Source organism: Gobio gobio (genome assembly GCF_949357685.1).
Source record: "Gobio gobio genome assembly, chromosome: 3".
Lineage (NCBI taxonomy): Eukaryota > Metazoa > Chordata > Actinopteri > Cypriniformes > Gobionidae > Gobio > Gobio gobio.
In genome coordinates, this window is record NC_137099.1 from 14,422,696 (window position 1) to 14,449,037 (window position 26,342).

The 26,342-nt window shown below is 38.5% G+C and overlaps 2 protein-coding genes across 3 annotated transcripts; one reads left to right on the forward strand and one right to left on the reverse strand.

Annotated features, from left to right (window-relative positions):
- The first annotated feature begins 352 nt into the window (after positions 1-352).
- Positions 353-9,782, forward strand: pip4p1b (phosphatidylinositol-4,5-bisphosphate 4-phosphatase 1b). 2 transcript variants are annotated; one of them, XM_079813522.1, is made up of 7 exons: positions 353-615; positions 1,960-2,150; positions 2,283-2,389; positions 6,001-6,106; positions 6,213-6,265; positions 6,353-6,443; positions 6,541-9,782. In XM_079813522.1, the coding sequence occupies exons 1-7, from the start codon at positions 513-515 to the stop codon at positions 6,682-6,684; spliced, it is 795 nt and encodes a 264-aa protein (XP_079669648.1). In that variant the 5' UTR covers positions 353-512; the 3' UTR covers positions 6,685-9,782. The 2 variants fall into 2 exon arrangements, with proteins under 2 accessions (XP_079669648.1, XP_079669649.1); XM_079813523.1 differs by lacking the exon at positions 353-615 and adding an exon at positions 679-787.
- Positions 9,783-12,466: 2,684 nt separating this feature from the next.
- On the reverse strand, positions 12,467-25,780 carry LOC307124363 (FERM domain-containing protein 7; the record flags this gene model as incomplete). The annotated part of the gene is made up of 12 exons (XM_079813510.1): positions 12,467-13,516; positions 13,589-13,664; positions 15,471-15,539; positions 17,069-17,232; positions 17,833-17,928; positions 18,059-18,206; positions 18,664-18,778; positions 18,895-18,992; positions 19,089-19,167; positions 19,913-19,955; positions 22,637-22,741; positions 25,652-25,780. The coding sequence occupies 12 exons, from the start codon at positions 25,778-25,780 to the stop codon at positions 12,467-12,469; spliced, it is 2,172 nt and encodes a 723-aa protein (XP_079669636.1).
- Between the last annotated feature and the right edge of the window lie 562 nt (positions 25,781-26,342).

Consider the following 26,342-nt stretch of genomic DNA (forward strand, 5'->3'; position numbering starts at 1 on the left):
GTGTGTGTGTGGTAAAGCTAGTAGTTTTTGTTTTCTGTGTATATTTTTTTTACCATCTATTTAAATAGATTAAAGACACTTCTGACACAACACACTTTGTTTTTATAAATAATAAAATAAACCCCTAATTAAAAGGATTTAGTTGATAAACTCATAATGTATGACAATCTCTAATACAGGAAGCTTTTAAAAGCTGTACGTGTATAGGGAGCGGTGAACATTAATATTTCACTCTAAGCACAGCACAGCTAATTGAGAGCTAATTAAAATGGGATTATATTAATTTTTCAATCCTTGTGAGCTCGTCGCTCATTGGCCCAACCCGCGATCACGCGCTTGTGTTGTTATTTTTGTTGTCGACTTCCTGGTAGCAGAAATCATGTGATCATGTGACGCTTCCTGGAGCTTTACTTTCACGTATCACTTTTACTCCCCGTGTCACTTATTGCTCTCGGCAGCAAACACCAACATCCACAGCGGGCTTTTGTAGCGGACTTGTGCTCGTTTACGACATGGCTGACGGTGAGCGATCACCTTTGCTGTCGGACAGTCGCGATGGAATGAACGGGCTGTCACCGATAGATGAGACCTACCGACCGCCGACTAAACCACAGAGTGAGTCAAACCTGATCCGCATTGACAGTGGCTGTGTCTAAAAGCCTATCGAGCTGTCTACCTACACTGCATGTCTGGCCATCGTAAACGTAATGGAACGTATGATTCTATTAAGTTCGATTGCAGCGTTCAAACGCGCCTGTGATGATGCCCACGCTCGCATGCTGTCTAGGTAGGCAGCGAACTGTTTGGAATCCCTTTTATTTATACATTTTATTTGACTTCTAGAGCGTACAGTGTTTCACTGTACCCAGATCAACATATATGTCGACCATGTGATTAAATTTGCAGTAATCTGTAATCTGCAGATCCTGAGCACACTACAAATAGATTAGTGCCTGATTAGACGGTACACCTGAATATCTTGACTAAAGGAACCATGATTTTTGCCCTCAGGCTTATCAGTTTATAAGTCTAAGCAGGCCTACTATTCAATATCAGCATGAGCATTAATACATGTTCAAACTGTGTGACTGTTTAATGTTAATGTAATCATGAAACTACACATTGTTGCTCGTTTTGGTAACAAATCCATTTTCTTAACTTTGCACAAACAATGGAGCCTATATAAAATTATAATAAAATGGTTAGTAATGAAGGGATTATGTTGAATAAACCTGTTGTCTGTCTATCTATCTATCTATCTATCTATCTATCTATCTATCTATCTATCTATCTATCTATCTATCTATCTATCTATCTATCTATCTATCTATCTATCTATCTATCTATCTATTCAGATATTTTTGTATTATCAATTATTACAATATCTTACTTTCTTAGCATTGTACTTAACATTTAGGCTAAGTATATTAAAAATGTATATGAACTTAATTAATAATTGAAGTAAAAATGAAGTTTGAATGTCATTTCTATTGTGTAAAGTCTATTATGATATGATACGATGCAATAACACTTTATTGTCAGACTAAGTCTGAAATTTATATTTTCTTTATAACATTAATGTTGTGTAAAGAAAATGTTCAATAATATTGTTCTTATCTCTTTGCATTCTGATATTAGTAAAAAATCAATCAATGCAAATATTTAAATGCATATCAAATGTATTAATTTCTTTCCATTGTCACAGATTACACACAGAGATGTATTTAAAAATGATTACATAATATTATTAGTAATGAGGTCCCTTCATTATTAATAATTTCCATTTTTTTGCTTCGATAATGCATGCAAAAAAGGAAACAATCTCGCTTCTCTCCAGCTCTGTATATTTCAGTGTCATTTTTAGTGTCAGTACTTCCAATCCTTTTCTTTTTTTTTCCTCACTTTCTGTCTGCCGCGACCTTACAGTACATCCCCTCTCATGCTCTCTGTCCATCCCAGATTTCCCAGCGTTCCCGTCAGCTCCTCCCTCGTCGATGCTGGGAGAGGCTCCTCCACCGTACTCCCCGCTGGGTTCTCCGGAGAGCGGCAGTGCTCCTGTCATCAGCTGCAGAGTGTGTCAGTCGCTCATTAGTGTGGAGGGCAAAATCCACCAGCATGTGGTCAAATGTGGTGTCTGCAATGAGGCTACAGTGAGTTAACAAGCACATCCATTTACGATTCCGTTCATCAAACATGCATAATGTTTGGTTGTGTTTTAGTGAGGTGAGGAAAACTGAACTCGATTTAAGTGAAAGACTGACATCACTTCCTGATTTATCTAGCCCATAAAGAATGCTCCAGCAGGAAAGAAGTATGTGAGGTGTCCGTGTAACTGTCTTCTCATCTGCAAAGTTACCTCGCAGAGGATCGCCTGCCCTCGACCTTACTGGTGAGACCATTTGAAAGGACGTTATCATGCTTCATGACTTTTACAATAAAGTATTTGGTAGGCCTGTCACGATAACTACTTTTTGTTTCGCGATATATCGTCCCAGAAATAATTGCGATAAACGATATTATTGTCATTTTAAGACTATTTTATGCCACTGAATATACACTCACCTAAAGGATTATTAGGAACACCTGTTCAATTTCTCATTAATGCAATTATCTAATCAACCAATCACATGGCAGTTGCTTCAATGCATTTAGGGGTGTGGTCCTGGTCAAGACAATCTCCTGAACTCCAAACTGAATGTCAGAATGGGAAAGAAAGGTGATTTAAGCAATTTTGAGCGTGACATGGTTGTTGGTGCCAGTCGGGCCGGTCTGATTATTTCACAATCTGCTCAGTTACTGGGATTTTCACGCACAACCATTTCTAGGGTTTACAAAGAATGGTGTGAAAAGGGAAAAACATCCAGTATGCGACAGTCCTGTGGGCGAAAATGCCTTGTTGATGCTAGAGGTCAGAGGAGAATGGGCCGACTGATTCAAGCTGATAGAAGAGCAACTTTGACTGAAATAACCACTCGTTACAACCGAGGTATGCAGCAAAGCATTTGTGAAGCCACAAAACGCACAACCTTGAGGCGGATGGGCTACAACATGGGCTACCCACCGGGTACCACTCATCTCCACTATAAATAGGAAAAAGAGGCTACAATTTGCACAAGCTCACCAAAATTGGACAGTTGAAGACTGGAAAAATGTTGCCTGGTCTGATGAGTCTCGATTTCTGTTGAGACATTCAGATGGTAGAGTCAGAATTTGGCGTAAACAGAATGAGAACATGGATCCATCATGCCTTGTTACCACTGTGCAGGCTGGTGGTGGTGGTGTAATGGTGTGGGGGATGTTTTCTTGGCATACTTTAGGCCCCTTAGTACCAATTGGGCATCGTTTAAATGCCACGGCCTACCTGAGCATTGTTTCTGACCATGTCCATCCCTTTATGACCACCATGTACCCATCCTCTGATGGCTACTTCCAGCAGGATAATGCACCATGTCACAAAGCTCCAATCATTTCAAATTGGTTTCTTGAACATGATAGTTCAACATTTAGTTCACTGTACTAAAATGGCCCCCACAGTCACCAGATCTCAACCCAATAGAGCATCTTTGGGATGTGGTGGAACGGGAGCTTCGTGCCCTGGATGTGCATCCCACAAATCTCCATCAACTGGGCCAACATTTCTAAAGAATGCTTTCAGCACCTTGTTGAATCAATGCCACGTAGAATTAAGGCAGTTCTGAAGGCGAAAGGGGGTCAAAGACAGTATTAGTATGGTGTTCCTAATAATCCTTTAGGTGAGTGTATAATCCTAATATAACAGCATAATAATGCAAGTAGACCTAAACACTTTCAAATTACAACCTTTTAATTATTTAGATCATGGAAATTAAGGGTAAAAAATATATTATCCTAAATAAAAAAATTGAATAAATAGTAAATAAACATTTTCCCTTGTGAAACGGCTTTAACACTCGTCATTCTGCGTTGACATTTATATGTGCACCGGAACAGGGGATTGCGGCTTTGAAAGCGAGTCCATTTGGGCTTATTCTTCCAAACTGTCAGTAGTTGTCAGGAGCCTTTTTTTCACCTGTCGATAACCGCTCTGTGTATGAAGAAACTGCCCGAGAACCACTTTCGCCTCCGTCACGGAAAACATATAAGATGACAGCACAATCGAGTAAAATGTTGGTGACATTCATTATCATGGAAACATAATGGACAATATATTGCATCACAAAAAATGATTGAGGTCATGTACATATATTGTGCGATTTATATTGATTATTGTGACAGGCCTAGTATTTGGAACATGCCATGGTACATTGATGAAATCTGATATATGCTGTACCATGAAGCTGAATTATTTACTACACTACCCTTCAAATTTATAAATAATAATTAAAAATTAATACCTTTTATTTAGTGAACTTTCTATTCATGAAAGAATCCTGAAAAAAGTATCATGGTTTCCACAAAAATATGAACCGTTTTCAACATTGATAATAATAAGAAATGTTCCTTGAGCATCAAATCATCATATTAGAATGATTTCTGAAGGATCATGTGACACTGAAGACTGGAGTAATGATGCTGAAAATTCAGCTTTGCCATACTGTTAACATTTTACTGTTTTAAAATGTAATTTATTCCTGTGATGCAAAGCTGAATTGTCAGCATCATCACTCCAGTCTTCAGTGTCACATGATCCTTCAGAAATCATTCTAATATGAGGATTTGCTGCTCAAGAAACATTTATTATTATCAATGTTGAATGATTTCTGAAGGATCATGTGACTTGAGGAATGATGGTGTTTTTTTGTTTTGTTTTGTTTTTTAATAATTGTAATATTAATATTAATATATATATATATTATAATATAATATAATATATATATATATATATATATATATAATATAATATAATATAATATAATTAATATAAATATATATAATATAAAAAAAAAAAAAATTATAGACTGGGTAAACCTAGCCCGATTTGCCGGCGATTTGATTTCGCCCTGCAGCTCAGGCTGGAAACCTGTACGTTTTTATATCCTGCTTCCGTTACAAATCTGCGGGGACCAATCACAAACTGGCTAATCCACCTGGCGCGCTATTGGCGGGTTTAACACGATGACTATAGAGAAGCGACGGCAAGCAGCTTTAGGCCCTGTCCCAAATGGCATACTTCATGTGCATTTTCAGTCTTGTGGACTTACAATGGCTGCTTCGTGCGCGTGTCCGTTAAGTAGCACAAGACCGCAGGGTGTCCCATTTGTCATTTTAGGTCTCAGAAGGGTGCTCACGAGTGCCCCCTTTGAGGTCGATATGCGCCCTCGATGCGCACTTCTGCCGAGCCCGCACTGGTGCGGGTTACGCAGCTGACTTCTTCCCGGCAGTCAAAGCGGCATTACGTTGTGAGAGTGCGGACTCAGCGGAAGACCGTGAGGGTTTAGGGTGCCATTTGGGACAGGGCCTTAGTTTTAGTTTAGCAAACAAATCATTCGAGTGGGTGTAAATACCACTCACTTTCATTTTTTTTTTTGCACAACCTGCAAAAATCGCTCGATGCCATTGTTGCTTCTGCAAACCACTGATCAATGCTACAAACCAACACGTTTGTTGACACGTTTCCTGCCTGCAAAGTCCTTCACCCGGATCGTTGGTCTGATTAGTTGAAGGACTATCCAATTGCGCACAGAGTCATTTGAACTATGCCCTTTGATTACGTCTCTTGTGTAGTAGAAAATATAGAGCAGACTCCCTAGACTAATGTTCAATCTTAAAAGATTGATCTTGGTCTGGTGATAGCCAGACTAGTTTTTCTATGTATTTTTGATCAAATAAATGCAGGCTTGATGAGCATAAGAGATAATCTTATCACTTCTAAACTTTTGAATGGTAGTGTGATGTTCATACACCATGGTTATCAAAAATTTTTTTTCACTTTTGTTAGTGGATGAAGTCAAAAAGTATAAGTTTTAATATGAGTAATTTTAATGCTTTTGTGTGTATGTGTCTTTTTTTGGGGGGGATCAGTAAGCGAGTTATCAATTTAGGTCCAGTTCATCTTGGTGCTGGAAGTCCGAATCCTCAGCCTAGCGGTGCCAGAGTTTCCTGTGGCCACTGTGCAAACACTTTTTTGGTAAGAACTTATCTTATTCATACAAGTTTATTTTCATAGCTCTTTATTGATTAATCTTGCCTTAATACTGTATCTGTAACATAATGCCTCTCTGTTGTTGATTTAGTGGACAGAATTTACAGATCGGACATTGGCTCGGTGTCCACACTGCAGAAAAGTGTATGTTAAATATTATCCATAGACCGTCCTCTAGTACCACACAGTTACATTGATTACAAGTAAATTCCGTTCTTTTCACCCATACAGCTCGTCGATTGGCCAGAGGTACCCTAGAAAGCACAGTTTGAAATGTTTCATGTTGTGTTTGATCTTCATCATATCGACTGCGGGATTGATTGTAAGAATAAAAGCATTTTAGAGTTCATTATTTCAGAGCATCACCATTTCAGAATGCCAGGAAACGTCTTTACTCGGTTCCCTTTCTTTCTCCGTAGGCTGGTACGTGGTTGAAGGTACGGCAATATAAGGGGATTTATGTATCCTGGGTATTCTTCATTCTCCTGGTGCTGATCACTTTGGTCAGAGCCATACATTGGGCCTGCATGAAAATCAGTGAACCTCTGCACAACTACTCATAGAAGAAAGCAACGAGGAGCAGGAGGTCGAGATGAAGTGTAAGAGACAAGAATAAGTCCAAGTGAAGAAGAAAACAGAGCCAAAAGGGATATTAATAGAGAGATGCTGTCTAAATGGGTGGATAACTGTCAGTAAGTCATATTTCACCCTAAAATAGATGCAAAATAAAGTTCAATAGGCCAAAAAAACACAAACAAACTATTATTATTCTAGAGAATTATGATCAAATTATTATTTTTATTCCTTTTGATTTCGGGGTAAAGTATGACCCACTTTTCACCCAAATAATTACAATTTCAGACCCAGTCTGTCCACATTCCTAATGGGAACCCACTTCCTAAACACTGACTGCACACTTTATAAAGCGCATAGAGAAACAAATATTTCCACATTGTCAGTAGGATAAGAACTTCTAGTTTAGTTGCAGAGTCAGTAACTGCTGAAACAGGCTTGTTTTGCCCTACGAATTGCGTCTGACATCATGGTGGCATCACACAAATATACAGAAGCATTATAGTTAGAATGAGATTGCTGACAGAACTTTTAAGTGCCTCACATGACAATGTGCTTTGTTGTAAGATAATTTATAGAGAAAATATTGCCATTATATAGAGGAATTGCAACTTTTAGCTTTATCGAAACTTGAAGGGTATGAATAAGAAAAAGGAAATGAAAACGCCACAATGAAGCATTTGGTAGGTTTGGAAGAAAAGGGGAAAAGGCAAAAGCTGTTTTTAAAGTGCATTTCAGTTATTGGGATGTGCTATAGATTGAATCATAGGCAACAATGAAGTTGATTTATTCTTTCAATGTATTTTATTGCTTTTCCATGGATATTATTCAGTGGATCTGAATTTTTGTGACCCTTTACCTTCCTCTTTATGTATCTGCACCCTCAAAAACAGATTAGGCACCAAATGATGCTTCCCTTACTAACTAATTTTTAAAAAAATATCCGACACCATGCAATGTTACAGACATTCTAGAGACTTCTAATGATCTTTGTTACTTTTGTTGATGCTGTTTTTAAATAGAGCATCGCTGCTTATTATTTGTACCTGTCTGTGGTTATATAGTTATAGCTGCATTAAAACCTTCTACCTTTTATGCTATTAATAACGGTAGCATTACCCAGTACAGGCAGAGATTATTATTAATTTTGACTGTTTCTAAACAAAAAGGTAATGTTTTCTTTCCCTGACACAATATGCACATAACTTTCAAATGCTGATGAATGCAAATATTCATCAAAGAGAATTGCTGTGATTAACTTTATATCTTCATTGTCAGAAACGATATATAAAAATGTGTACCTTTAGGCGTACAACATCTTGTCATTGGGGCACTATTATGCCCCCTAAAAGGTACATATTATTACCTTACAGTAGTAATATGTACCCTTAAAGGTGCATTGTGAGTTTTAGCGACATCTAGTGGTGAGGTTGTGAATTGCATTGACCTACCGCTCACCCCTCCCTTTCAAAGCACATAAAGAAGCTACAGGGTCCGACACAGGACAGAAATGCTGTCGGAGAAAGCAGAGAGTGACTAGCGCTCTGTAGAGAAGTTTGTCCGTTTAGGGCTTCGGTAGAAACATGACGGCGCAAAATGGCGATTTCACTGTAAGGGAACCCGCTGTGTATGTAGATAGAAATGGCTCATTCTAAGGTAATGAGAACATAACTGTACATTATGTAAGGTCTTTATACTCCACTGAAAACATAGTTATGTATATTATGTTGCATTTCTATCAGTAGATCTTAATAAATACTACACAATGCACCTTTAATGTACTATAAACTTTTAGGCATAAATAAGGTACAAAGCTATCCCTTTAAAGGGATAGTTGACCCAAAAATGAAAATTCTGTCATTTGCTCTCCCTCAAGTTCTTCCAAACCTGTATACATTTCTTTGTTCTGCTGAACACAATAATTTTTGGAAGAATGTTTGTAACCAAGCAGAACTCGCCCCCCATAGTATTTTTTCCTACTATGGTATTCAATGGGGGCAAGATCTGCTTGGTTACAAACATTCTTCCAAAAATTATTGTGTTCAGCAGAACAAAGAAATTTATACAGGTTTGGAACAACTTGAAGGTGAGAAAATGACATTTTCATTTTGGGGTCAACTATCGATTTAAGGGTTTTGCCCCGCATTGACAAGGTTTTGTACTCCTAAAGGTACAAATTTTGCACATTTTTGTAATGAGATGTAAGTGTACCGGCTGACCAATAGCATAGACTCATTTCCAGCTGAAATGAACTCTTTGCACTGCACTCTTCATGGAGAATACAGATACTAACAGATATAATACTTATACCTATTCTGTGAAGTGCAGAAGTGACCAGTAAGTTTGATTTGTTTACATGATTGTGCAGTTGTACTGTGCATTTACTTGTTTAATTTTTGTTGAAAATGTTATATATATTGTTGTTGCACTACATTTTAGCGTGCTAACAGATCCTACTCTTGTCATTGTTGATTTTGTTGTTGATCCTTTTTGTATGTTCCTTTGTGACTAAAATGTTTTAACAATCTCTGAGTATTTGTATGTGTTGGGGGTTCTGAACGTTTACAAAATTATGACGAGACGAAACCTAATGAAATACGGAAGTGAAACTCATCTGTAGCCTGTAGGGTAAGTTTCCAAGCTATAGCAGTGATTCAGTGAGCGCAATGTTAAGGTTAATCAAATACTGATGCTCTTTTGGCTAAATTCATTAATTTCCAAGTGACTTGCAGTGCATTCAAGCCAATGTTTACTGTACATTTGTTTAACTGAATGATAATGCCCTTCAAAAAATGATGTCATAGTGGAATCTTTTTTTATCTGATGGTTGTCACATAATGTTCGATTAACATGGTATGGACTTTTATTCTGTACCTATGTTTTAGATCTTGCTGTATTGGGTGTACTTTCTTTTCAGAGGACTGTTTAGAACATTTTCAAAAGGTTATAGGTTGTAAATGCCAAACCATTAAAATATATTTTTATTAGCATGCACTTTAAGCAAAAGGAAGTGATTCACTTTTGTAGGCAGATAGAATGGGAACTAAAGTATCTAAGGTTAAAAAGAAAACATTAAACTAAACCTTGTAGTGCTAAATGAGCTTGACTTTGCAATTAATTACATACCTCATTTATTGACACAATTTTTATATCCTTACAAAAATTATTTAAATACATATCACTATGGTAGCACAAATGTCAAAGAAAGAATTGCTAGTGTTTTCCCATTACACAAACATCTGAAAATCGGTTTTCATTTTCAGCTGACAAAATCAGTTTTTATTAGTTACATAAACATGGACTTGGCTTTAAGTTTCCTGAAGATTAAGATTTACTCAGAATCACCACAGAATGATTAGTCACTCAGTACATGGTTAGTATTTTTTTTATGAAGTAATGGCTAATTAAATGTTTAGTTTACCCAAGACACTTTAGTCATCATGTACATAACCTCACGCTATTTGAAATTTTGTGCAACACAGTTTTGAAGGAAATCCTAGCAAGTCTTTTCATGTCTGACTGATGTGTTGATCCACTTCAACCATTCTGAATGATTCATTCCAAACCGATCTCACGGCAATTCCTACATATTTTACGAGGTGGCTAATTCGTACGAATGTGTATGATTTTTGCTAATTCGTACGTATTTGACGAGTTGACAAATTCGTATGAATTCTTACGAATTACCTACCTCAAACCCCGCCCCTAAACCAACCCGTCACTGGGGTTTAGACAAAACGTACAAATTCGTACGAGTGAGGTCGTACAAATTTGTACGAATTAGCCACCTCGTAAAATATGTATGAATTGGTCGTGAGATAGACACCTGAATGAACAACACTGATTGATCCAGTTCATCCTTTTCTTCTTCTACTCCACAGAAGAAGGCCAAACAGGTTTGAAATGACATGAGGGTGAGTAAATGGTGACAGAATTGTCATATCAGGATGAACTATACATAAATTCAAAGCAGCTTACAATAAAATATAAATTTAGGCACTGTTTACACCTGGTATTAAGATGCGTTTTGGTCGATCGGATCACAAGTAAACGAGGCAGACACATACCCGTATACACCTGTCTCTTTTGTCCACTTTCAATCACTTCTGTCCTGATTTCTTTAAGTCTATGGGCGGTAAATGTATGTTTTTCTTTTTTGTAGATCCTTCGATCTAATGGACACCGAGACCATGATGCATCAGCCGCAGTACCACGCCGACCACTTTGAGTGCGTGTTAGGAACATTTTGTTTTTCGTCTTCAAACGAAACTTGGGTCTTCAGTCAACAAAGCTTAAATCCCATCTGGCTAGTGTGCATTAAGTCAGTAACCAGAGAGTCGGCGATCTTTTGTGGCTGTTCAAACACATTTGACCACATGAGCATTTACACTAGGAAAGCAATCTGGTCGAATGTGTTTTCCACTACCTCTGGAAGTGGTCGAAAGTGAACAAGCTCAAAACATTTTAGACCCCTTTTACACCTGTATTTAGCGTCCTCCACTTGTGATCGGATCAACCAAAATGCATCTTAATACCAGGTATAAACAGGGTCGTAGATCAGAGATGCAAATAGACTTGAAATAGTTCTCCTTTTTTCTTATTTACAGAAATATCACCTCATGTCACCTGATTAATAAAGTGCCCCTCTGTGTTTGTTACTACCGCACACTCTCAGAATTTTTTTATTTTTTATTTTTACAAAAACTGTCACTGTGCAGTTCCCTTTTAGGCATTAGGACCAAATGGTGTAGCCTACCTTTGGTAAGGGTCCCGCCCCAGTGACAGATTTGTACCATTTCTTCTGAGAGCGCAATATCTGCAGGACTTAAAGGGTTAGTTCACCCAAAAAATGAAAATTACCCCATGATTTAAGTCATCCTAGGTGTATATGGCATTCTTCTTTCAGACGAATACAATCGGAGTTATATAAAAAATATCCTTGCTAATCCAAGCTTTATAATGGCAGTGAATGGAAGTTTTATAAACTTTATGAAGTAAAATATCTAGCTTCCGCCAGACCGCCATCCGTATTCAACTTTCAAAGAAAGTGTAATGCCTCTCGCAGTTCAAAACGCTTATGCTACATCCAACAGCATACGCTTTTTTTTAGAAGTTGAATATGGAAGGTGGTCTGGCGGAAGCTAGATATTTAACTTTATAAAGTTCTAAATATGGATATTTTTCTTACAAAACTGCATCGCTTTGCTTCAGGAGGCCTTTATTACCCCTCCCGGAGCCGTGTGGATTACTTTTATAATGAATGGTGCACTTTTTTGGGCTTAAAGTTTTGTTCTCTCATTCACTGCCATTATAAAGCTTGGATTATAATGCCAGGACATTTTTTCCGTGGACTCTGATTGTATTCGTCTGAAAGAAGAATGTCATATACACCTAGGGTAAGCCTAGGGGCAGCAGTGGCTCAGTGGTTCATGTAGGTTGTCTACAAACCGGAAGGTTGGTGGTTCAATCCCCGGTTCCACCTGACCAAGTGTCCAGGTGTCCATGAGCAAGACACCTAACCCCAGCTGCTCCCGACGTGCTGGATGGCGTCTTGCATGGCTGACACTGCCGTTGGTGCATGAATACGTGAATGTGAGGCAATATGTAAAGCGCTTTGGGTGGTCATAGGTCTATTGAAAGCGCTATATAAATGCAGTCCATTTAGTCAATTTAAGGGTGAGTAAATCATGGGGTAATTTTCATTTTTGGGTGAACTATCCCTTTAAAAGTTTATATTATTTGTTGAACCCCATCAAATTCTGAGCATGGCTACTACAACTTCATCACCTTAACAGTGGCAAGAGTTGTGTTTTCCTGATCATTCGGGCAGTCAGAGTCTTCATCCTCTCCATCCTCTTCATCAAGTTGGAGGCTTCCAGAAGAGAAGCGCATGCGTGCCAGGGGTCCAGAACGTACCACTTTACCCAATGCAGGAAAGTATGGGTAGAACGTGTCTGAATCCGAATCACTATAACTACCTGTGCCGAGGACACATAAAGAAGTTGGTCTTTCCGGGAGAGGGACAGGACTTAAAGGAAGGTAGGTGGGCCTAGCAGGACCATGGTGTCGAGAAAGGTGTGGATAATATCCCAGCGGACGATACTCGGATGCGTATGCAGCGGCGTTTGAGGCAAGTGTAGGTCGCTGGAATTTGAAGTCTGGTTGGCTTGTGGCTCGACGCGGCAAGCCAGTCTGAAAGGTGGAGTCGTCGCTGTAATGGCCTGCTTCCACTCTACTCAAGTCCAGTTTCCTATTCAACCCAGCCCTCAGCCCTAGTCCTCCTCTGGGGTACAGTCTCGATTCGGCTAATCCCAGGCCAGCAGGACGGTGCCTTTCCTGCTGCTTCTGAAGTTGTGGCGACAAGCAAGAGGACGGCAAGGACGAGTGGGCAATTTGTCTAGGCATGTATTGCAGAGGCACATTGTGATGGGTTTGAGGGAGGCGGTCTAGAGATGAAGACGTGTGGTCTTGCAGTAGGTACGGGTGAGTGGCGAGTGGGAAAGTGGGCAGCACAGGGTGGAACTGGAGGTGGGGCGTGTTAGGATAGAGGAGCACGAGATGCTGGGCGTTAGGAGACAATCGTCTCTTTGCCTTCAGTCTCTGGGCTCCTCTACCACGATGTTCTACTCCTGATGTAGACAGGGAACGAAGCTTGGGCGAGGCAGAATTGCTTGAGAAGGCAGGATTTCTTGACAAGGGCCTGGAACGCTCGAGCTCATTAGGGAACATGACTTCCACCGCAGATAGGCTGCGCTTTGCTACGCCTGTCTGTTCGCGGTGTTGCCCAGCAACAGTTGGGTCGTGAGGTAGATGCTCGTACAGCTATGTGAGAAACAATCATGTGAGAAACAGGATCCAAAAACACATCTGAAATGTAAATAACAAGTACAATACCTGCTTAGAGACGTCAGTCAGTATGTCAGGAGAGGATCTGTATTGTCGAGGGTCATATTCAGACTTGCGGTAAGTTCTGGAAAAAAAAAAAACAGGTTGTAGATGTGGTGAAAAACAAACCCCTACAGCACTGTTCAATTTCCTAAAGAATCTTTTCTTGTAACTCATGCTTGCTACAGACTGTGCGATTTCAGCAATCCTATAAGATTGTTACAAATCGCACTGTACGACATGGATCTAATAAACATGGGAACGACATGTATGTAGACTGTACGATGATGACAGCTATTGAATCGTAGGCTACAACGCAAGTTAGTAGGAGAATAAAACATCATCAGCATTTGCTAGTGGTAAACAAATAGAGCAAGATGAATCACACTTTGGCAATTAGTTTTTTTTATGTGCACTGACAAAAGAGGAACTGAAAGACAGGGTTCACACTCTTTCATTAACACCAGATTCAAGGACTTTTTAAAGCACCTTTTATTTTAAATCAAGCACAATAAATATGATAAAGGTGGGTGTGTTAGTGCCAATATATCAAATACCTACTGTACCTGTGTCTATCATTAATGCAGTAACGCTAAAGCATATACTGACAACTAAAATACAATTTCCAATGAGGAAAAATTTCCAATTTTACAAAATCCAATGAGGATAGAGGCTGGTGTACAAGAGAGGGAGCGAGTTTTAACGAGAGAGGCAGTTTGCAGCGCTCTTATTCCTGCTTTTAACATTTATTTCACACTAGTTTTAGTTTTCTTTTTTTATAAATCATTACTTAATTAAAACATCAAAATATAGAGATAATATTGTATACATGAATTTTCCAATTAAATGAAAAGATATGGACAAGTTAATTGTTAGGCATTAAAAATATGCAAAATTATTTATTAAATCACCTGTACATGTACCTTTTTAAAAATCAATTTGAAGGCTTTTAAGACCTGCACATATATTATATTTAACATATATAATTGCTGCCGTAATAACGGCCCATTTGAAATATTTATGTGCTTTTCTTCTTTTTATTTTTTGAGCGGTGATGAAATATTGCTTTTGTACTTGCCAGCATTTCAGTAATGAAAGTCTAGATCTTTAAAATGCATCCAAATTACAGCAAAGCGCAACCGTACGGTGCTCTGCAGTGGTCAAAAAGGATATAAACAGTGAATTTTGAAGTGATCTCATCTTGAAAACTCAGAGATGTGGATTCGGACGTCAATTAAATTACCACACGTCCTTGGTGTTTGTCTAAAAACAGTAGGTAATTTGGCCGGGGATTTTTACACGGGTGGTGGGAGAAAACACTGACTACCCCCTGACAATGATGAAAATACCTTACGACCCCACAAGAAACAATTACTTTCCGAATAGGGCTTTTGACAGTAGATGGCGCTTATGGAACAGCAGAAATATAGTGAAATAGCTTCCTCCCATAATGCTGTTTTGTTCTGGCTTTGGCAGCGCATGAAGGCCAATTTTTCCCAGTTTAATGTTCAGAGACAACTTCAAACCATTTGTTGGATGACTTTTGTGGCCACATTTTTCTGTTAGTTCCTGTACCAAATGGTGCCCCTGAAGTGTACTTGTGGTCTTGCGGATTTGGAATGGTCATCATTTGTCTGTCCATGACATTGTAGGTTTCAGAAGTGTGCTTTGTTTGAGTGGCTCAATATAGTAACATTGACCCAACCAGTGGTGTTAGGTAAGGCTACCTAATTGTCTAATCCAATAGAAGACAGCAAGAGTGTTTTGGGAAACCATTCTATAAAATTTTTGCTATTCCCTTCAGTCCCACTATAGACGCACAGAAATTACACACAGAATTTATGCACAAATGTTTTCTCTTTAAATCACAACACCCAACATAAAATCTTACCTTTCGAAAGGCAAATGTTTCTTGTCTCCAGAGCCCACACACTGAAGAAGTTGCTTCTGTGTCCTGCCACTACAATACCACAATCATAAGCATAAAAAGATTTATTACAAGACAATTGTTGCTGATGTGTATGATGCAAAAAGAATATCATCGTGATTTTCTTGAATATTTGGATTTTCTTGCCACTGGATGGGTTACATTATTTGTGGGTTGCATAACTGGCTAGAGATTTGAAAATCTGATCACTAATGGGCTGGAATACACTACCATTGGGGTTGGTAATATTTTGGAAATAAGCCTCCTAATGCTCACCAAGGCTGCTTTTATTTGATCAAAAACCTAGTGAAAAGTAATATTGTTCTTCTTCTTTTCCTTTCGGTTGTTCCCTTCAGAGGTCGCCACAGCGAATCATCTGCCTCCATCTAGCCCTATCCCCTGCATCCTCTTCTCTCAGACCGACAACCTTCATGTCCTCCTTCACTACATCCATAAACCTGGCAGCTCTAACCTCAGCATCCTTTTACCGATATATTCACTCTCCCTCCTCTGAACATGTCCAAACCATCTCAACCTGGCCTCTCTAACTTTGTCTCCAAAACATCTCACACCTGCTGTACTCATTCCTGATCCTATCCATCCTTGCCACTCCCAAAGAGAACCTCAACATCTTCAGCTCTGCTACCTCTAGCTCTTCCTCCTGTCTTTTCCTCAGTGCCACTGTCTCCAAACCATACAATATCGCTGGTCTCACTACTGTCCTGTGCACCTTTCCTTTCATTCTTGCTGGTACTCTTTTCCACACTCCCCATTGCTCTGGACTGTTGACCCTAAGTACTTAAAAAAAGTAATATTGTGAAATGTTATTACAATTTAAATGCTGATTTTGTGCTCAAGAAACATTTCTTATTATTATTAATACTGAAAACAGTTGTGTTGCTTAATATTTTTATGGAGACTGAAAATTGTTTTCAGGAATAGAAATAGATTTCTTTTTCGATAACATTGTAAAAGTCTTTACAGTCATTTTTGATATGTTTAATGCGTCCTTGCTGAATAAAGTATTATAAAAATTATAAAAACAAAACACCATTCTATTTTTACAAGCAGTTTTCATACTGCTAAAAATGTATGTTCTTGTGCATGTGTATATAGAATCCAGCAGTCCATGACGCATCATATCCTCAACAAGACGAATGTTTGTCAATACATGAATCACTCTCACTCTCCCTCAGAATGCTGACAGTTTCTGACACGGTTTTCTACACATCATTTTTCATGTATGTGGGCAGAGACATGTGTTGACACATTGCTGCTCATTTGCATCAAGTTAAAGTATTCTCAACTTTGTCATATCGCTATACACATAATGTAATGTCCCCAATGGTTACTGTCGATTATCGTCAACTCGCACTAAATCACTTGCATACATATAAACCAAAGTCTCTAGTTGTGTGTTCATAAAAGAAGATTTGAACTGCTCTATTTAATATCTTCATTCCAGACTCTCAGAGGGTTTAAGGAAGATGATTAGTAAGGATCATAGCATAAAATCTTATTGCATTGCACAAATTTAAAGTCATTCTCTCTCACACACATACCTGTATCTGAAACTGGATCCTTTGCTGGACAGAATTGACTTTTGATGTGACTTGGGCTCCTCAGCAAGTCTGAAGAAAGCGTGATACTCCACACACATTTTCCAAAACGCCTTACACACATCTCTGCTGGCCATGGAAAACTCAACAGTGTCCCTCCTCGAAGGCTAGCACATTAAGAATTGAGTGAATGACAGATTAAGATTGTTAAAGCATTTTCAGACTTAAATACTTTCAGACTAATGCTAGCTTATTAGAAATACATTCCAATATCAATGAGATTTTAATATTAAATATTTCACATTTTCCCTTCGTGTAGCTCAAAAGTGGAGGCCTCCGCTAGCAACATCAAAGTCATGGGTTTGATTCCCATGGAGAGAATAAATTAACTGATCAAATGTGTATCTTGGATGCAATTTAAAGAAGCCTCAGCATACATGTAAAAGTAAATTTTTACTATTTAATTTGTGCTGATTATTTAAGAGGATAAACTAAAGTTGTGCATCTGCCTTCTTTTTTGTGTGTGGTTTATCTTTCTTTTCTATTACATTGTTGTCTCTCATGATAAATTGCTTGTGCTGTTCCTCATTTGTAAGTCTGCCAGCTTTGGATAAAAACGTCTGCTAAATGACTAAATGTAAATCTAGTCAGCACTAATGTTGCAGATATAATATATGAAGATAAATATAGTTTCAAGTGTTGCAGAGGAACTATTGAATCCCATTTTCCAAACAGTGGTCATAATTGAGGGATTGTTTGTGTCTCACCCCAGATTCAGTGTGGAGTTTAATAAGGAAATGTTTCCTCTTGAAGCTCAGCTTACGGATCTTGGCCCAGCTGAAGGTATTGATCTTTGTGTTTCCCTGATAACGGTATAAGATGTTAAATATTTAAACATGTAAGAGAGAGTTTAGATTTATTTGCTGCACGTAAGGTTGTGTATATTTGTTTTGATGCATTTCTCAAATTATACGTTCAATTATTGTGCAGTACCTGAAAAACGAGAACCCCCATATGTGTGACAGCGAGGTTGATTCTCATGCCTTCTCCATCATGGGCAGGATGAGGGCGGATCCCGTACATGTCCATTTTGCGGGCAACCTCCAGCAAATGCACATCTGATTCAGCAGGAGTGTGACCTCTGTCACCAAAATTAAAGTTAATGGACAAAATTAAAGATGTTCAAATTCTAATGTCATAAGGTATATTATAAAAGCTGTTAATGGGAATATTATAATGTTGGTATACTCTAAAAAAAAAGGTTCTATATGGCACCAAAAATGGTTCTTCGTCGTAATCATAGAGGAACCACTTCTGGTGCTATATAGCACCATATCTTAACATGTTCTGTATATGGTAGCGGTGCTATATAGCACCATATCTTAACATGTTCTGTATATGCTAGCGGTGCTATATAGCACCATAGTTAGCGGCGATATATAGCACCTTAGTCAAAGAACCAGTGAAGAACCACTGAAGCACCAAAATTGGTGCTATATAGCACTTAAAAAGGTTCCCCTATGATTACGAGCCAAGAACCATTTTTGGTGCCATTTTTTTTAGAGTGTATGCTCATACAGCGTGTAGCTGAATGTTACCTGTGCTTTTTGTGAAAGCGAATGATTTTGTGGTCCAAGTACTCCTGGTTTGGCACATATTGCTTATTTTCAAGATGATGAGCATCTAACTCATCGTCATAATCCCCAATTTCTGCTACAAAGGGGGATAGAGAGGGAAAACAGTAAAGTGTATATGATAATCAAACAGATACAATTTGGAAGTGTTGTATTTTGATGCATATAAACGTTCAATGAGGTACAAGGAGATACCTTGCAGTATATGAGAGACCAGCAGGGCGGCGCTGTTATCGTTACAGGTGAGGCTGCCATTTGACAGATCCTGTTTGATCTGAAGGGCAAACAGATACCTGTATAAAAGAGGCAGCAGTCAGACTGAACGCATATCACCTATCACCATCTATTTATCAGACTATTTATCAGACAATCATGTGATTGTGGTTTACCTGGTTAAGCCTCTCTGCAGTTGTCCTGGGTCAGGAGGGAAAAACTTCACAATAAAATGGAACGCCACATCACTGGTATCTATGGGAAGTACACAATCTTATTTGACCCAACAATAGCTTTACACCTACTTTATTAATAATCTTAATATTAATTAATGGCAAAGGATCAAGTGGGTAGTGATGTTTAAACATTTGACATGGTAAATAAAAGGTTCAATCTCGAGAAGAACTGAATCAGTAATTGGTGAATTCTAACTTCTGAGCCCACATACACATATTCATATAAGGGGATACAGAAAGCATCTAGAAAGTGGGGTAAGATGTGCCAGGGGGGTACATTCTCAAGATACAGTAATTTAATGTATTTTCAAAAGTATGTTCATTTGCAAAAAATGCTGCTGACTTGCAAAAAAGCATCAGCAGCATTTTTAGCTGTTTATGGAGTTTTCTACATTGCCAGTATAATGAGTGTTATGTCAAAGTGTTTTGGGGGCAAGTTGGATTTCTAAATCACTGAATCATTTTTTTGAGATGCCAAAAACATGCAGTATAGGTGAATTGGAGATGCTAAAATTTGTCCGTAGGTGTGTGTGTGTGTGAGAGAGAAAGAGAGATTGTGAGAAATTACCTCTATTCTAATTTATATACATAGCAGATATGCTAAAAAAAAGTGTATCAAGTGATATGTGATAAGCTATTTTCTTGATAATAAAACTTGGCACACCATTCACCAGTATTATAGGTTGGCATAAGTTAACAAGCATTTGCTGAACAAATAATCCATTGAAAAAGAATCAAGTGGACTTTGTCACAAGAAAACTCACTTTTGATTTGCTTAGCCACTGGTTTCAGGAGTTCAAGCCAGACCTGTAGAATAAACATTAGGACCTGATTTAATTTTTTAAAAGCAAAAAACTATCCATTTGGCAAGTGTGGATAAAGCAACTATTTCAAGGGACAGTTCACCCAAAAAGGAAAATGTTGTCATTGTTCAACCTCGTGTAGTTCTGTATTTTCCACAGACTTAATTTAAAGTCATTATTCACTGAAAATGAGATCATTGACTCAGATGAGATGATTAGATCATTGACTCTGAGTTGATCTGTTTTGATTTGTGACCAACTCATTCAGATCAGTTTTGTGAACTGGATAAACTGATTAAAAAACTTGCACTCAAAAGGTCATCGTTACTTCTCTGCAAAGAATTTGGCGGATTTCAAAATTTTCACTGAGCAATTGCTATAATTTCTGTCAGTTCATCATGGAAAGCTAGCTACTCAAAATATAGCGCACATCATATGGGCCACTTTATGACACATTTATGGTGCTTTTACATCCTTTTTGAAGCTTGAAAGTTCTAGAACCCATTCATTATAATTGACTGTTCGCAAAGACCCGCCCCCTTTAGTTACTGTTGCTATGTCCGACACGCCATGGGCCTCTCACGCCACATATACATGTTCTCACGTAGAAAAAATACATCGCGGAGCAAAGAGGATACTGACAACACGCCGACAGACAGGACAGAGCGAGTTACTTTTGATATGAAACAAAGTCTCAACTTTAAAATATTGTCTTTTTTAAAGAAATGTAAACCACAAATAGCGTTTTGTGGCTCTTTAATGTGTCGTGATCGCTGTAGCGCCTCAGTTAAAGCTGCCCGTGAACCGATCATCTCTTCCTTCTAGTTCACGGTTCCTCAAATCTTACCCTGGAGGTCCAATGCGCTGCAGAGTTTAGCTCCAACCCTAATCAAACTCACCTACCTGTAGTTTTCTAATGAACCTGAAGACATTGATTAGCATGTTCAGGTGGGTTTGATTAGGGTTGGAGCTAAACTCTGCAGCGCATTGGACCTCCAGGCTAAGATTTGAGGAACCCTGTTCTAGTTCATTGATAAGCATCAAATTAACATGAATGAACACTAAAATAAATATTGTTTCAACCGCGGAAAGACGTCAGTAAAGACCGTTTCTCAAGTTCAGGTCCACCGACATTAATCTACTAACTCTCCTGACTGCTTTGTCGGACAAACCGGCAGATTGGTCAGATCGCCTGTCAATCAAACTCGCGGCGAAGGGTGAATTGCATGAAAAAGAATGACCAACTACATTATTGAAAATTATACTACGGGGCTGTTGAATGCTTGAATCTGATTGGCTGGCGAACGTTCTAAGGTGTGCAATTATTTTCAGGGAAACGCACAGCTAAAGTAGTTCCAGGTAGGTCTCGCATTACAGTTCCATATCACTTCACCAAATGTTTTCAGTTATTTCAATGGTCCTTACAGCTCATAACAGCAAAAGAACCCAAACCCACAAGTACACTGACCAAGCAAATAAATACAGTAAACAATAGGATAAAAATGACAAATTACTTCCATGTTTTTTGCCACAAAAATACATTTTATTAAGTACGTGTAACCCTTCCTATTCGAACTGCCCACTCCAAGCGAGGCTCGAACCCGGGTCCGCCAGCATGAGAGTCGGACGCTCTAACAAGGAGGTTACAGGCTGCAACTTCTAGCATCAGTCGCTAGAGCATCTCTTGAGATCAGAGGAGTGAGGTTTACTCGCACAGCAACTACTAGCTGGCCCCCGTTACACTCACCCCCCCCAAAACCTCACTCCCATCCCGGTCACGGCACCAATGTAACCCCTCCTGTTCGAACTGCCCGCTCCAAGCGGGACTCGAACCCGGGTCCGCCGGCAAGAAAGTTGGATGCTCTAACAAGGAGGCTAAAGACTGCAACCTCTAGTGTCAGTCGCTAGAGCGTCTCTTGAGATCAGAGGAGTGAGGTTTACTCGCACAGCGACTACTAGCTGGCCTCCGTTATATACGGAAAGCTCCTACTCTCTTTTTCACCCTCTCTCACTTACGCACACACATACAGTGTGGACACACAATCGAACAGAAACGTGTTGTCAGCGTTGATCTGACGATTTTATCAGTAAAAACATGACATTTCTCACTAGCGAGGTAATAACGGTGCTGTTCTTACAGTTTCGTATAAGTAGACGCTGCTGCCGAACACTGTTGAGAGACGCACAAACTGATGTACACTCACCTAAAGGATTATTAGGAACACCATACTAATACTGTGTTTGACCCCCTTTCGCCTTCAGAACTGCCTTAATTCTACATGGCATTGATTCAACAAGGTGCTGAAAGCATTCTTTAGAAATGTTGGCCCATATTGATAGGATAGCATCTTGCAGTTAATGGAGATTTGTAGGATGCACATCCAGGGCATGAAGCTCCCGTTCCACCACATCCCAAAGATGCTCTATTGGGTTGAGATCTGGTGACTGTGGGGGTCATTTTAGTACAGTGAACTCATTGTCATGTTCAAGAAACCAATTTGAAATGATTTGAGCTTTGTGACATGGTGCATTATCCTGCTGGAAGTAGCCATCAGAGGATGGGTACATGGTGTTCCATGGCATGAGGGTGAGCAAATGATGACAACATACTTACTTTTTAGGGTGAACTATTCCTTTAAGGGCTAGACTCTGTTATTGACATCACTGACAGGTCAAAGCACTCACATAGCTGCCAGTATGGTGACGGAACTCTAGGCCAAAGTACTCCTTCTCCAGCAGCTTTAGGTGACCACACACCTTATTGAAGAAATCAGAACCCAGAATCTTTCTCTGCAGGAAGATGAAGAAGAATAACCACAGAATGCTTTATACATACATGGCATTTTACACTGGTCTCAGTGCTGCCTGCATCAATGACATTTGAGTGATGTGGCCGCAGTGTCACTGTGAAATTACTCCTCGGATTTGCTTCTTTCTTTCATCTGTATTACTTGATGTGGCTGTTAATGAGATAGTGATGCGATTTGAGCAGAATGTGGCTGTTAGAGCAACTTTCTCTGGTAATTGAATCTGCAGCTACTGAACTGCTCAAACAGAATTATGGGGATGTCAGACGCTCACTGAGTCAGCCTCAAAATACAGGGTTGCTGTCTGATGAGTGTGTTTGTGGGCACATATGTGTGTGAGGATGTGTCACTAAACACTGTATTTACTGTGACAGCGGGGTATAGAACCTCCCCATTATCCTGTCAAAGACAAGGAACAAAAGAAGATAGAGGGATAAAGTCTGGAACAAGTGTGAGATAGAGAGGTTGAAACAGACCACAGTACAAAAATAAAGAAGGATCTGTGAATCTCATGGCAGGGTGAAGTTACGTCAGAATTAGACTTTGTACATACGTGTGAACACAAATCAGATGCTTTTTTGTCAAGGATAAATGTGATTTTCAACAGTGAATCATTATTGAACATGCACTTTAATCCAGTTGTGTCGGGAATTCAATCAAATAATACAGACAATGTGCTTGTCCATGCAAAAGTTGCCATGATGCCAGAATGATGTGGGTAGCAGCGTATTTTAAAATTATTTATATACTATTATACACAAAAAATTAAGCCTTTTTTTAAGATTTACGCAATTTATTTAATAGTAAAATTCTATAAAATTGAATTGAATAACCCTTACATATTTTAATTGAATAATTGATTAAGGATTGTTCAATTATTGTATTAAAATACGTAAGGATTATTCAATTCAATTTGATGGAATTTTACTATTAATTAAATTGCATAATTCATACAAAAAGGCGTGGTATGAGTGTGGTATTTATTAATATTTTGAATTAGCCTTTGTTTTTAATTTCAATTTTAGATTAGTTTTTAGTAATTTAATGTGCTTTTGTCATTTTCAAATTTCTGTTTAGGTTTTTCTTTTTTTCAGTTTTAGTAATTTTAGTACACAAAGCTTGACATATTTTATTTGATTTATTTGCCAAGGCAATATTTCTAATGTTCGTTTAAGTTTTTCAAGTTGTATCTTATGTTTTATTGTATTTTCAGATGAATTTCAGTTAACGAAAATTTTAATTTAAGTTAATGATAGTTTTAATTTAAGTTAATGATAACAAATGGTAGCCACCTTACTAAAGCATTATGCAATTGTTAGTTGGTTACTAAAACACTCTGGTCACCAGATATTTCCCTCTTTTAATATAATGTGTTTTTAAGTCTTTTGCTTAGACAAGTATGGTACAGCTCTCATCAACAATCCACACAATCTAAGGACTTATGATTATTTAATACTAAGGAATAGGGATTTAAAAACATAGCCCTTAGTAATAAAAAATAATAATAGCAAGCACCACTAAATATGCTGAAATTACATTCTGTTGACCAAGTTTCGATTAAAACATCAGATCATCTCTCTACAACCTGACATCTTTCTCTCCGATTTCTTGTATTTTTTCACTCCCTCTATACTAATTGCCTGTTTTGCCTGAGGGTGTAGGGGAATGCTGGCGTGCTCTCTGGAATCAGGCCAGGACAAGCTTCTGTTCAGTGTAGGCCATGATATTTACCCCTATTCAGACACACATGCCTCACGGGCACTAACTCTCTCACTCACTCACTCACACTCACTCATTCACTCACTATCCATCCTTTTTCCCTGCCCATCTCCCCACCACCCGGATTTTATATATCACCTGCTGTTTCTGACTGGTAGGACAAGATTGTGCTGTGCAAAAGCAGTGAAAACCCCCAGGCACGTACACACACATACACATACACACAGAGCATCCCCCATGAAGCAGAAGCAGCAAGCAGATAATGGGACATGAAATGATGCTCCTTTACAAGCAAAACACAGCTGGAGCAAAAGTGAGATAACCCCTCATACACACACACAAACTAGACCACAAGGATAATGTGTTGGCGAATAATATAGCCTATTTTTAATGAATTGCTTTTTAAATTAGGAAACTTTAATGCAAACATATTAAACGTCAAAATTATGTATTGTCTTATGTTATGTATTACCAGCTACACATACTTCAGTGATTATTTAATATAGACAGGGAAAGAAACACTACAAAATGTAATTATAGGGTAGACCAGGCTTGTCGTCACACTTTTTACTCCACTGAATATTTCACAGGCTAGGGTTATTTTGGAAAGCAATTGCCAAATAGCTTGAAGTCTCAGCCACAAAAAAAGCTACACTTTTACTTCCCAGAAAAAAAAGAAGAAAAATATACAGTTCACTGAACACATTATGCCTTTATGTGACAACATGCCTCAATAGAGTTGTCACACCATATGGGCTCAAATTTAAACTGTAAAACAATTTTGAACAATTGATCAAACCTAAGTGAAATGGTAACAGGTAAATAAAACAATTATTTGGGCAATATGTAATGCATGTGCCAACTTGACCCAACCTGACACGGTTTACTTTTCAGTTCAAATCTACCTTCATTATACAGAATGCATGTCAGAGAGTGTTTTTATTTACACAGTATAGCAAAAAAAAAAAAAAAAAAAAAAAAAAGATGCTATTTGAATGTTTGGAGACAAAAATTCACAAAAAATATTCTTGCATGTTTGAAAAATGTGTTCGAAATCTGCATACAAAACCACTACTGCTATAGAAAACAAGCATTTGTGGACCTTATAGTTAGAGACATAGCCCCACTGTGACAACTTGCCCCGGTCTATATAAATATAAATATAATTTCTCACCTCCACCTCGAAAACTCTCTCGCTGTCGTCTAAGAAGACGACGCGTAATCGCAGTTTCTCATTCTTGTTCTTCTTCCGCGCAGCTGTCCTATTGACAGGTGTCTTCAGCAACTCGAACTTATCCCCCATCTTCTGCGCCTTTAAGGTTTAAACACCACAATATGCATTTAAATAAAGGACAGAGTATCCATAATGTGTATCGGTTTGATACTGTAGTGAGGGAGTTGCGCGCGGCGGTCTCGTGACGACTGTTCACGCATCCTGCTCTTAAACTGAACAGCATCAGCAGCACTTCTGTATCTGATCTCAGTGCAGAGCATCAACACCACACGCGTTACACTGAACACAAGTCTATAAAACGAGCATAGTCGTCAGTTTTTTCTTGTAAACAAAATTATTGGCCGTAGATATTTTTGTCACTTTATTCATCGTTGTGGACGCTAAATAAAGTAACCTAATAGAAAAGTCAACGAGGCATATACATTGTTTTTTAAGCATTGTTTTACTCAAAGTTCAGCAACTGACCTAATAGCGGGGCATGTTGTCACAAAAGGTCAACATGTGTTCAGTGAACTGCATCTTTGTTCTCTGGAATATTATCGATCAGGCATATCATTATGACCACCTTCCTAATATTGTTACCTGACCAGGTAGCGACGCAAACGCACCCGTGACAAAAGAAAACGTGATT